The sequence below is a fragment of the Ochotona princeps genome, chromosome 25, assembly GCF_030435755.1.
Source record: "Ochotona princeps isolate mOchPri1 chromosome 25, mOchPri1.hap1, whole genome shotgun sequence".
Taxonomy (NCBI): domain Eukaryota; kingdom Metazoa; phylum Chordata; class Mammalia; order Lagomorpha; family Ochotonidae; genus Ochotona; species Ochotona princeps.
This window is the reverse complement of record NC_080856.1, coordinates 2782541-2796710: the sequence shown is the minus strand read 5'-3', so window position 1 is coordinate 2796710 and position 14170 is coordinate 2782541. Positions and strand designations below refer to the sequence as shown.

The 14170-nt window shown below is 43.9% G+C and overlaps 1 protein-coding gene across 1 annotated transcript in view; it reads right to left on the bottom strand.

Moving 5' to 3' along the window:
* Window positions 1–14170, bottom strand: part of COPG2 (COPI coat complex subunit gamma 2) — a 73748-nt gene that overhangs the window by 20425 nt on the left and 39153 nt on the right. Inside the window, exons 13-19 of the mRNA XM_004592539.3 lie at window positions 6381–6476; window positions 5538–5781; window positions 3399–3474; window positions 2602–2705; window positions 1880–2005; window positions 1071–1133; window positions 458–597 (exon numbers count right to left, since the gene is read on the bottom strand). Coding sequence (XP_004592596.2) covers window positions 458–597; window positions 1071–1133; window positions 1880–2005; window positions 2602–2705; window positions 3399–3474; window positions 5538–5781; window positions 6381–6476 — 849 coding nt within the window. The remainder of the gene's footprint in view (window positions 1–457; window positions 598–1070; window positions 1134–1879; window positions 2006–2601; window positions 2706–3398; window positions 3475–5537; window positions 5782–6380; window positions 6477–14170) is intronic.

Genomic DNA, 14170 nt, shown 5'->3' with positions numbered 1-14170 from the left:
AGAGATTTCTCTTTATCCAGTCCCCTGTCATTCTGCCTTTCAAGTAAATATAAATTAATCACCACTAAATAAATGAATAAAAAGCAGATGGCACTGAGGGTCTGCTCCTAAGATGTTCCGGTAGGCATCAGGAATACTCTTATTTGCAAGGTCGTTTTTGCTTGTTAGTCATCGGCTTCTCCTTCCTGAGACTGAGCTTTAAGATGGTATAAGTCTGACGGACAAGAATAAACTCTTTGAGAAATCCACCTAATTTACCTGATCTTAAAAACTATTGTCTTCAGACACGTCAGCTTTATTTCCTCCTATTTTAACCATCCTATGAAATAATCTCTGGCATTAAGCAAATAAGGAGCTGCTGCCAAATTAATTCACCATGGAAGAAACTAGAACCAGAAGTCAAAAGACACTGACCCTTGTGACAAAGGCCTGCCGGGTCCGAGAGCGAGCATCTCACCTGGAACACAATGTGACTGGGGAAGATGTGCTTGACACACCGGACAAAGTACTCGGTCTCGGCTTCCGTCAGCTGAACAGGGTCACAGGACTTGAACAAGGGTCCTAGGTTCATAAACTCAGGGATGGCAGCCAACTGTTCTGTAAGGGAAGAAAGAATGACAAATAGGGAAAAAAAGTAAGAACTTTACTCTGGATGTTTTAGCATTCGCAGCTTTACCGTACGTAGTTGGATAGTCAACGTAATGTTTTAGCATTCGCAGCTTTACCGTAGTTGGACAGTCAACTAGTATGTCCCCAAGCTTCAGGCAAAGAATCTTGTTTTGAGTAGGGAAGTTTATATACTGAGCTACTAAAAGCAAAATAAGAAACTAAATTCCCAATTTCTAAGAATCTGATTTTCCTGTTAACCAACAAAGTCCACACATAACAGGGTTCCACATGAGCTAGCAACTGGGCAGTCCCATGGACGCTCGTGAGCCACAGCAGCCTTAACCTCCGATTTCCTGCCAAAGATCCCTGAATTGAGACTTCATCAAATTGAATAAAATGAGACCTTATTACATTTACAGTGCCTAGGGATATGGTTATCATTTCTAACTATCAAATCATACCTTGGAAAATGTCTTCTCTGGAAGGAGCCAACTTCTCTGGCTTAGCAGCCACAAGTGTGATTTCTACAAAATACAGATATGCGTGATCGAGTGAAGTAACAGTAGATGCCTGAGGCAGATACACAGCGAGCTGCTGCTAAATCACACCAATAGGGTCTCTGGCACCTTAGTGGGGTGAGGGACACATTCAAATTAAAGTATATTTAGTGTCAAATAACATATAATAATACAAGTAAGCCTTAACATAGAATTTGTTTTAAATTAATTGGCACATTAAAAAACATTGCTCATTAAAAGAGCAATAATTTATAAGATGATCATTTTCATGATCAAATAGGAATATTACTTGTAAAGGATAAAAACAAAAACAGTGAAAATACTGACAGGCATAAGATTTTTTAAAAATCCTAATTAAAATGTCATCTGTTTTAGACTTAAAATAATTACGAATGGGGCTGGCATTGTGCTGTAACAGGTAACACGCCACCTGTGACGCCTGCATTCAGGTTGGGGTGCTGGCTTGATCCTTGCACTACACGCCTGAGGAGGTCGTGGCACACGACCCGAGGACCGGGCCCGCCCGCGCAGGGGGCAGGTGGAGACGCGGATGGAGCTCTCCGTTCCTGGCCTCAGCCTGGCCGAGAACTGACCACTGTGGCCATCTGCGGAGGGCTGATCTTTCTCTTCTTTTTTTCTGACTTCGAAGCAAATAAATAAATTTTAGGAGTGCCAACAAATATTAGAGAAAATATACTAATATTTGAAAAACTACTTAGAGGAACCCTAACAAAGTTAACTGTTTTCATTACCTGCCTTCTGTTCAAAGACAGGAGCCACAGCAAGAGGGATGGATTTCATATCGAAGGGCTTTTCTGAAGGTTCCAACGTGTACTGGTGTAAAGCTTTTTCCATCCCTGGTATAGACACTGTCAAACCTGTGACAAACAATTTAACATTATAACATTTATCAGTCTCTGAATATAGACAGCCTCAGATTTGCAATAGTATTCTCAGCCTTCGGACAGAACAGCAAAACATAACCATAGATTTTTTTTTAACATAATGACTAAAAATAAAGGCTACTGTGTAAGACTGCCATATTAACTGACAAACTGTCTTATTTCATTTAAGGAAATGTGGTAGCAGACCACAAAAGTTTTCAACAAAATCAAAATACCTTTCAGAAAAGAAAGAGTTGCCTATGTGGAAGCTATGCCAGCATAGGGAAAGGGCAGACCCATCCAGGGAGTTTCAGGACTGAAGAGGCAACACCCTTTGGGCTCCTAAGCATTTTAGGGAACTTACTCTTATGGGTTGTTTCAAAGGAATTACCATTAGCAAATTAGGAAATACCCATGTGAAAATGGGTTTTTCTAATGGAAGTATTCCTGAAGACAAAAAGACAAAACAACAGAGAAAGAAAAGGCAAGCATCTGCCCAGTGCCGCAGACTCATTCGTAACTCATGAAACACGTTCACAAAACACCTCGTCGGGGAGAACAGTATGTCTATGACCCTGGCTCCCACTGACCACTGAAAATGTACGCGGCATTCAGGGCCATCTGCTTCTGCTGCAGAACATTCAGATAGAAGGTAGCTCTGTCCCGGACTTCATCATCAGTATCCATCATACACCTGCCAGGGAAGACACAACAAGACAGCTGAGCTCATCTAACACCACCTTTATAAGATTGCAGCAGCATCCAACATTGCCTCCCAGTCTCCACAAATCCAGGACACTGCTCTGAACTACCAAGAAATCTACTATTATAAACAGAAGCACTGGATGGAAGTAGACATTCAAATAACTAGAAAGAACAAGTAGCCCGATGCAGCCTGGGGTCTGACTCTGTAACCACACGACCCGGATGAAACTTATGATTTCTCCATAGATAGGAAATGGGAATGTTATACTTTCCAAGGATACATAAAAGATTTTTAGCCTCCAGAATCCAAGCACAGGTTTATTATAGCAAATTTTTTATGCAGAGAGCTTTTGGCTTGTAATTTATCTGCTTTAATTCTAAGATACAATCACAGAGTACTTGCCAAATCAAGGCTTTTCCCCATTAAATAGGGAAACATGTATACATGAAATGCTGATATTTCAACTCTATGTTGAATAGCTTACACTTGGAAGGTAAGTCTCTATTTTACAAATTGATATACTGAAATCAGCTTCCCAAAATAATACCAGAGAAATCCAAAGATAAATTTTGCATGCATCTAGCATATGTAATTACCAGGAAGAGAAAGAAAGTGTCATTTGCTGCTCCCTTGCTCCCCTGGCTTCCCTCCTGGGCACAGTGAGGACTCTGCGTCACTTACCTCTGTAAGAGCACGAGGATGCTGGGAAGGAGGTTCTCATTCTGAGCTCCAAATTTGGCCAGAGCGCTGACTGCCGCTGCAACGAAGCACAGCAGCGGGCAGTGTCAACACGGCTCCTCACACTCAGGCAGCGGGCGTGGACAAAGTACGCGAGCACCCCACGTTCGTGCGGACGACTCTCGTCTTATCTGAGTGATTCTTAATCCTACGCATTTGATACATTCAGGCACAGACAGAACTCTGCGGGCGCCTGGAAGCAGGGAGGACACTCCAGGCATCGAGGAAACAGAGGCACATATATTTCTGTATGAGCTACACTGCTACCTCACAACACTCATTTAAGCATCACAGCTCTAATGCCACACAAACAGTCCTAGGTACAGAAAGAAAATTGATTATTCAAATGCATCCCATTCAACAAAGATTCATTGCTCATCTAGTTTTGTTAGGAAGTGTGGGTTCTGGGGCTAGAAAGATAAGAGAAATGGTCCCTGACCTCAGAGAGTTATATTCTAGTGCAAAAGGCAGATAATAAAGAGACAATTATGAAATGGCACAGTGAGTCTACAGCAGAACTAGATCCAGAAAAGACAGGGAGTTGGCATGAATCCTGAAGTTTGAAGAGCAAGCAGAGTGGGCCACTGAGGCCGAGAGAACAGCAGGTCCAGACGTCTCTTCCCGGAGCAGAGAACACAATACCAGGCGGGAAGATGCTGAGTGCAGGACTGCGCGGGGACACAGGGGGAGGAGCGGGCAAGACCTGAGGTAACACAGACGCGGGGTGTGCTGAACCTCACTTACTACAGAGAGACACTGTACAGAGTAGAAACAGCCAGGTCAGTCTCGGGCACCTGCCTAGGTCAACACTCGTGACGACAGGGAGAAGAGATGGAAGAATGCTAAGACAGAAACACCACGAGAGCTTTGCTAGAACAGGTGAACAGGTGGGCAGGTTCTGTCTGGACAGCTGAGTGGATACAGTGGCGATGATTCTGTCTTGCTTGATTTGGACTTCAGGTTGAATTTGAAGTGTATTAGTAGGTAGTTAGAGATGAAAATTCAGGAGACACTGCTAGAATATCAGCATATTAGCAGAGTCTGAAAAGGAGCACCAGGAAGGCTGTGCCGAGACAAAATCTTAAAGAGAAGTAAGTCCAAAAGAACAGGCACAGGGAGAGACTCTCCGCAAGGAAACCGAGAAGTGACGCAAACACGGAGGCTACTATGGAAACAAAGGAAAACAGTTTCATGAAGTGTTTAGTCAAGAGATTGAAAAGTGAGCAAAAAGAAGACCTATAAACATGTAACTTAATTTCCCACTAGTTTATAAGTTATTAAAAACAAAAACAAAGCTCCAGAGGCTTTAAAGGGGAAGAGCCAGATTACACAGAACTGAAGGGAACAAGGCGACTTCAGGTTTATCTCAGGGGAAACAAAGGACGGCGTTAGTAACTAACGAGAGATCAAGGCTCCACATGAGGCTTTATTTAAAACATTTTTTTCAGTTTAAAAAATTCTGGCAGATCTTACATCCATTCCGTGCTTCCCAGATGCTTACAGCAACAGTCCAAGCCAAGAACTCAGGCCTGGTCCCTGACACAGGTGGCCAGAATCCGAGCACCTGAGCTGAGGCCTCTGCGCGGGTACAGCAGCAGGAGGCGGGACCTGAAGCCAGGGGCTCTGATCTGGAACGCACAGCCCAGGGCAGTCGGGGGAAGGGGAGCTAACACTGAACCACAATGGCTGCATCTAGTTTACATTTTTAATGGGGATTTGGATCTGTTCACAGAATAAGTAGGAAGCAGTGATCACACTGCAAGAGTCACTTTAAAAAAATAAACACACATACACTACATGCATTGATATTTATCACCAGCACCCTGGAAAATGGACAAGTTATAATATTTTTATCATATGGAAAGCCAAGGATTATTTGTCTAATAGGAAGCAAAAAAAAAAAAAAAAATTCAAGATGGAAACTGCTGTACAAACAAAAAACTATAAATGTAGGCCCTAAGTTTGCTCCAAGATGCTACACTCACGTAGATTTTGCAACTTCTTATTTTCCAATGTCATTACCATCCTCTGAACTATTTCAAAAGCTCAAAAGCTACATCATTCAGTAGTCCAAAGACTCACCTGCTCTGACAGCCTCATTCTCCAAGACGACTCTATTAAAGATAAAGCGAATATACTTGGAGGGCACAGGGCTTCTGGGACCCTCTTTGCCCAGTAAGTGTAGAATCTTTGTGGCCAGAACAGTGTGCTCACAGTCCTCGATGAACTCGCACAGGTGGGCCAGCCCCGCCTCCTTACTCTCGGGGTTCTCCTCCACAATGCTGACCATGCAGTCCACGATGGCTCGCTTGTATTCAAAACCTCCCTGGCGAAAAGGAAGACGGATCAAACTGTCACTCCTTTTAAGGACACTTTTTTTTTTAAAGATTTATTTATTTTTCTTGGAAAGGCAGATACACAGAGAGGAGGAGAGAGATTCACTCCCCAAGTGACCGCAACAGCTGGTGCTGCGCCGATCCTAAGCCAGGAGCCTCCTCTTCCAGGTCACCCACGGGGGTCCCAAGGCTTTGGGCCGTCCTCCACTGCTTTCCCAGGCCACAAGCAGAGAGCTGGATGGGAAGCAGAGCTACCAGGATTAGAACCGGCCCCTATGGGATCTCGGCACATTCAAGGCGAGGACTTTAGCCACTAGGCCACTGTGCTGGGCTCTAAGGACACTTTTTAGAAAAAGGTTTATCCCCAAGGCTCATGCTTATCAAATTCAAATCACAAGCATTTCTTCTCCAAGTGGGAAAGCAAAGCGATATTATGTTTAGTAATGATGAAACAGCAGTCAGGATTAATTATATTATTTGAGAGGCATAATCAGATCATAAAGAAATGCAGTAAAAACACTGTAATCTTTAAAGGCAATCTTAGAAATCCAAGCAAGAACCTCATGTGAGCACGCCACAGTCTACCTACGTCGTCTCGGAGCATGCTGGAGAGGAAGGTCATGAGGACGCTGTGCTTCCGCGGGTACTTCTGACAGAGCGCGCTGATCGCCTGCACGACCACCACCTGGGGGAAGGGAGGCACGGTGCTTGTCAGCTAGTCCTTCAGAAGGGGCCAACACGGGGGCACCTCCAGCTCCGTCACTCGTGCTGCCAGGCACGCCTTCCCATCACTTCCCAGAAGCTGAGAAGATGCTCTAAAATGGCAGTAACAGGTCCTCAAGGAAGACGTGCAAGGGGACTGCAAAAGGGAATTAAAAGCAACACAAAAATGAAGTTTATTAAAGAGAGCCCATCTCTTTGCTCCAAATAAGTGTGGGAAAATTCCTAAAAAGAGTAAATATAAAAAGCCGGAATCAGCTGATTTCCATAGAAGAAATATGAATATTACAAGGAACTTCACAAAATGAAGTTTTAGACATAGCTTACAGATCAGTGCTAAGAGGTGCACACAGTGGAGTTTTTACCTTTCCTGGAGTTCACAAACTAACCTGCCATAATTTCATGGATTCTGGGTCAAATGAGAAGCAAGTAGAGCAGCTAGAGCAGTAACAGTCCCCAGAGGACCACTTCCCAGAGGACAATGCACAGAGGGCCAGACACTCCAGGCACCTGCGGTGGGCTACGGTACAGGACCAGAACCCTGAGCCCCCAACAGGAGTGCTCGATCAGAGGCAGGGGGCACACCTGTCACTTGCTCTGGAGAACATCCCAGAAAGTCCGCATCCTGGCTTCTGCTCTGGATGGACACTTTTCTGAAACAGTAAGGAAATCTGCCCTAAAGTATGACAGACAGACACTATCTTTTCTCTAAGGCTACAACATATCTTGTACTCACAAAGGGAGCAGAACAGGGTGAACCTGCATAATGTGCAGGCATGCAGACTCTCAGAAAACCAAGAACCAGATCGCTCCAGATCTAAAAAGTGTTTCAGAGCACACATCATAAACTATCCACAATCTTTTCAGGAAGCAGTGATACCTAAACCTAATAAAGATGGTATTAATTCACAGAAAAGGACTACGGACAAAAAGTGTATGAATATTGATGTAAGTCCATGCAACAGATTAGCCAAAGACAGCAACATTACAGTAGGAAAATAATACACCATGATGAAACGGGATGTATTCCATTTTTGGTAAGGATGACTCAACGATAGAACTCTGATTAATGTAATTCACTGAATTAACAAGTCTAATCATTAATCATAGCCCAAATGTTGAAAAGGCTTTACTAAACCCAACACCTGATCCTAACAACAATTCTTGAAAAGTAGGAATATGAGTGGAGTCCTTAAGATCTATTTGGGTCAGACTGATTCACCAGCCCAAATGAACACTACGGAATGCCAAGGTGATGTGAGCCATTCCAGATGTGGCTGCAGAGCCCAAACAGCACACAGGAGAACCAGGGAGGGAGGGGCAAAGCCAGCAGCGGAATGTGGGCTCCCCTGCTGGACAACCACTCCCCCTGGAGAGCGTGAGTTGGAATGGGGGCAGACCAGACCAGGCAGGGCTACAACACCTGTGAGCCTCATGTGAGCTAGATCAGGGAAAAGCCAGGTTGGGCTGACTGTTCCGACTGGTACAAGCAAAAATTAGAGTGGGTGAGGGTTGGCTGGGCTTTGCCGCAGCATCAGCTGGCAGAGGCTGGCACTGGGGACTAAATCTGTCAAGTTAAACTCCAGAACCACCTGGAGAGTGCATAACCCGGGAGTGGGAGTGGTCTAGTAGAGAAACAGTGGGCACCTCCCTCTTGGGTTACCACTCCCGCTGGAGAGCACAAAAACCAGGATAGGGGCAGGGGTGGCTAGACAGAAAGGCACCTGCCAGTATGTGTGTGGGTTGGACAACAGGGTTGGACAACAGGGTTGGTTGGGTTGAACTAGGCTTCAATACCCACTGACATGTACAAGAGCTAAATGGGATGTGAGACAGACTGAAAAAGTCTGCAGTTCATACTGGCAAGCACGGAAACCAGGGTAGGGGCAGGCCTGGTAGGGGTTATGGGGAGTAGCCCCAACTACGCTGCCGCTCCCACTGGTTTGCGTGAGGGCCGAGTATGAAGTGGGCAGGATCGGGCTGAACTGCAACACCCATCGGTTCGTGTGGAAGACAGGTCTAGAAATAGAAATGACCCAGCAATTGCAATGACCCGGATGTACATAAGCTGATTGGGGCGATGGATGGTGCCGGACCCTGAACTGGCATTCAGACACAAGAATCAGGTCTGGGATCAGCTCAGACGAAGTTTCTTTGGAGATCCCTCCGACTAAACTGCTGATCTCAGAACCCCAACCATGAAGAGATTATGTCAGCAGTGAATTCTGAATAGATTTCATCAGAATCTTGGAACGGTGAGATTGGCAGCAATTCAGAAGTGTTGAACTATCAAAACTGCTTGAGCAGGACCCTCAGAGCATGCCTCACCCCACGTCGGGGACCTGGGATGGGTGGGAGGCTGGGTGGGGCTTCTCTCTTTGTTTCTCCCCTGACCCCAGATACAGGGGGGAAAATGATGATATTAGTATGGAAACAATGGTCTTACCCACTTTCCTGTAGCCCTTGGCCCTTTGTACCCCAATCAACTAAGTAAGATCCTAAAAAAATAAAAAAATAAAAAAATAACGTCAGCAGAAATACAAAAGAAATAATAAAATGACAGGACCAAAAATCACTATCTATATTAACCGTGAATGTAAATGGCTTAAGCACATTGATCAAGTGCCATAGATCAACAGACTAGATCAAAAAACAAACCCCATCTATCTGATGCCTACAGCAGAAACATCTCTGCAACAAAGATACGTGCAAACTGAAAGTGAAAGGATGGAAAGGGATGTTCCAGGCTAATGGAAAGGAAAGATGAGGTGGTACAGCCACTCTTAGATAGTGCAGACTTTGAGGGGAAAAGCATTAAAAGAGATGTAGAAGGATACTGCATACTGACCAATGGATCCATTCAGCACAAAGCAATGACCACAATAAAAATATACACACCAAATGCCAGGGAACTTAGCTCCGTATAACAAATATTAATGGATTTAAAGAGAAATAGATTCCAATACAACAACAGAAAAGTGGGGACTTTAATACCCTCCTCATCTCATTGGACAGATCAAAGCTATGGCAATTCTGCCAACACGTGACCGAGCTCACCCAGACACTGAAGCAAGTGGGGCTGACTGACATCTACCGAGCCCCTCGCCCTGCAAAGGCGAGGGGTTCATCATCACACGGACCTTCTCCAGGATTGTTCATATAACAGGCCACAAAAGAAGCCTCACCAAATTTTGAAAAATTGAATTCATACCATACATCTCAGACTATCATGGAGCGAAACTGGAGACAAATAAATCAGAACACCCCAGAAGATACACAAATATTTGGCAACTGAACAATATGCTGCTCAACGAACAATGGCTCATAGAAGAAATCAAATGGGAAATTTAAAAATTGCTTGAAATGAGTGAGGGCATCAACACAACCTATCAAAGCTCAGGGGACACAATCAAGGAAGTGTGAAGAAGACAGTTCACTTAACATCCAGTAAATGGGCTAATCATACATCAGAAGGAGCTACAAAACAACAGGAAAGCAATTCCAAATTAGCAAAAAAAAAAGAAATAATCAAAATAAGGTAGGAAATAAACCAAACAGGAACCAAAGGAACAATACATAAGATCAACATCAAAAGACCTGGTTTGCTGGGACAGTAGATTCCCCACTAGCTCAACTAATCAGAAAAAGGAGGGAGGGCCCGGCATGATAGCGTAGTGGTTAAAGTCCTCGCCTTGAACACACCAGGATCCCATATGGGCACCAGTTCGTATCCCGGCAGCCCCGCTTCCCATCCAGCTCCCTGCCTGTGGCCTGGGAAAGCAGTCGAGGACGGCCCAAAGCCTTGGATCCTGCACCCACATGGAAGACCTGGAAGAAATTCCTGGCTCCTGGTTTTGGATTGGCTCAGCTCCAGACGTTGCGGCTGCTTGGGGAGTGAACCATCGGACGGAAGATTTTCCTCTCTGTCTCTCCTCCTCTCCGTCTATCCGCCTTTCCAACAAAAATAAGAAATAAACCTTTAAAAAAAAAGGAAAAAGAAAAAAGAGGGAAAAGAGCGGAATGAGCAGAATCAGAGACAAAAAAGGAGCTCTGACAAAGGCTAGCACAGACATCGAGAGAATGCCCAGGAACTCTGTGCCGGCGAAGCACAGACCTGGCAGAGAACTGAATCACGAGGCAGTTAGACAGACACATAACAAAGATGCAAACAAACTCAATAACTAAATCCCTCTCAACAACAACAAAATCCTGAAGTGGATGGCTTCATTGCTGAATTCTTCCAAACATGTCAGGAACTTACCCCAATCCTCCACAAGCTATTCAAAACAACAGAAAGCTATTCCAAGCACTTTCTACAAAGCCAACATTAATACCAAAGCTAGATAGACACAACAAGAAGAGAACTGCAGACCAGTGTCCCTGACGAACAGAGTTGCAAAATTCCTCCAGAAAACGCTAGCCAACAACGTGCAGATCACCACCTGGCGCAGGTGGGACTTATCCTTGACAAGCGGGGACGGTTTCACACACACAAATCAATAAATGTGATATAACACATCAAGAAAGTGAAGAATAAAAATCATATGATCACATCAATCAATTGATGCAAAGAAGGCACTTATAAAAATCCAACACCACATCATGCTAAAAACCCTGAGCAAGGCAGGCATAGAAAGAACATTCTACCATGCAATCAAGGCAACATATAAAACCAAATGCCAGCATCATACTAAATGGGGAAAAACTGGAAGCTTTTCCACTAAGATCTGGAACTAGACAAGGATGTCTACTTTCACTACTGGTATTCAACACAGTTTTGGAAGTCCTAGCTAGAGCTATTAGGTAAAAATAAGAAATTAAAGAATTTCAAATCAGAAATGAGGAACTTAGATTATCCCTGTTCGCAGATGACTTAATACTTTATATAGAACAAAGACTCAATCAAGAGGCTATTGCAACTCACAAGAGAGTTTGGCAGAATATAAAATTAATGAAAATAAATCAATATTCCTAGAATATACAAATAACTCCATGGCTGAGAACAACTTGTAAGTATAGTCCCCTTTAAAATAGAACAGAAAAATCTTAAATACCTTGGAATAAATCTAACCAAAGACATGGAAGACCTCTATGAATATCAATAAACATTAAAAAAATAGAAGACATTAAAATATGGAGAAATTTACCATGTTCTCGGATTGGTAAAATCAACATTATTAAAATGTCCATATTACAAAAAATAATATACAGAGTCAATCCCAATCAAAATCCCAACAACATTCTTCTTAGAATGATAGGAGAATTTATCTGGAAACAAAAGAGACCATGAATAGCCAAAGCTATCTTGAAGAATAAGAATAAAGCTGAAGGAATCATAATTCTAGACCTCAAGATAAACTACCTGGCACTGGTAATCAAAACATTCTGGAATAGCACAGAAACAGAGATCAATGGAACAGAACAGAAACCCCAGACGGGAGCACACACATGCAGAGCCAACTTGACAACAGAGCTGGAAGTAATCCAGAGAAAAAGGTTGGTCTCTTCAACAAATGCTGTTGGGACAACTGGATAGCATCCTGCAGAATTAAGAACCAAGACTCCTACTTTCTACAAAAATCAGTTGTAAATGGCTCAAGGACCTAAACATGCACCCAGAAACCATTAAACCATTAGAGGAAAATATGGGAAGCACTCTGCAAAATACAAGCATTGGAAAAGACTTCACAGAAAAGCACAGGCAGTCAAAGCCAAAATACACCCAAACAGGACTACACCAAGCCGAGAAGCTTCTGTGCAGCAAAGGAGATGATCAACAAAATGAAGAAGGAACCAACAGAATGGGAGAAAACCTTTGCACACCACACAACCAATAGGGGACTAATATCCAGGATTTACAAAGAGCATCAGAAACTCAACCACAGCAAAACAAACAACCCTGTGGAGAAATGGGTGAAGAAAATGAACATTTTTCAGAAGAACAAATTCAGATGGCTAGCAGACATGAAAAAAAGGTCAAATTCCCTAGCTACCAGGGAAATACAATTAAAAATCACACTGAAGTTCCATGTAATTCCAGTGGGATTGGTCTACACTCCCAAACCTACTAAAAACACCTGCTGGCATGGATATGTGGAGAAAAGTATCCTCCTTCACTGTTGGTGGGACCAAAGACTAGTGCAGCCATTCTGAAGTCAGTAGGGAGAATGCTGAGACAACTGAAAATTGACCTACTGTAATACCCAGGAATACATCCAAAGGAAATTAAACCTGCTTATGTGAAAGTGACCTGTACCCGTATATTTATAGCAGGACAATCCACAATCGCAAAGACAAGGAAACAACTCAGATGCCTGTCAAAAGAAGAACTGATAAAGAAACTATGGTAAAGAAACTCAATGGAAATACTACCCAACCCAACCAGCAGCACTATGCAGCCCACACATCTGCTGGCGGATACCACTCTGTCCAGCCATGCCTGTCCCAGTCCTGGTTCCCATTCTCACCAGTCGGAGTGGCTACCCAAGAGGGAGATGCCCACAGTTTCCCTACTGGGTTCGCTCCCACTCTCAGATACTGCACTCTCCAGGTGGTACTGCAGTTTAGCTCAACAGAGTTTTCCAATGGGATGTGGGACAGACAGAACCAGTCTGCTGTATATATTGGCAAGCATGGGAACCAGGGCAGGAGGCGGGCCTGGTAGGAGTTACTGTGAGTCGCTCCAACTAGGCTATAGCTCCCTCTAGTTTGCGTGGGGGCTGAGTGTGCGGTAGGCAGGATTGCGTTGGACTAGAATACCCCTTAGTTTGCGTACAAGACAGGGCTGGAGACAACTGACCTAGCAATTGCAACTAACAGTGTGTGCATTGGCCAATTTGGGTGACAGACTGTGCCAGACCCTGTATTGGCAAGCACACACAAGACTCAGGTCTGGGATCACCTCAGATGAAGTTTCCTTGGGAATTTTCCCAAATGAACCACTGGACTCAAAACTCTAAGCATGGAGAACATTGTAGGTTCCATGGTCTGAGTGTGGAGAGCATGTGTCAGAACTGGGCCTCCTCGGTGGCTTAGATGGAGCAGTGGACAGCATATACAGATGCAAACAGAGCATTTGGCAGTACATTGGAGCCTGTAGAGGACACCTGGTACCATAACAGAGGACAGAGGACAGAACAAATCGACCAACTACCCCAGCCAAGAGTTGGCAGTGAATACCTGGGCAAACGGAGAATCTAAGGTGGACTATGTCAGCTGGTGGATTTTGGAAAAATTTCATTGTGATTGGAGTGGCAAGATTGGCAGCAACACAGAACTGCTGAACTATCAAAACCACTTGATGGGACCCTTGGAGCATGCCCCACATTGGGGACCTGGGGTGGTTGGGAGGTGCGTCTGGCTTCTCCCCTTATCCCTCTCTTCTCCCCAAATACAGGAAGAAAAAAAGAGAATATCAAAACAATGGTCACACCCCCCCTTTCCTGTAACCCTTGATCCTTTGCACCGTAATCAAATATGTAAAAAGTATCAAAAATAAAATCTATACAATAAAAAATGAAATTCTACCATTTGCAAAAAAATGGTCCCAACTAGAGACCATTATGTTTTGTGAAATAATAAACCAATCCCACAAGGACAAATATATGTTTTCTCTAAGTTAACCTTCATGCAAAATACAAGACCAATAGATACACAGGT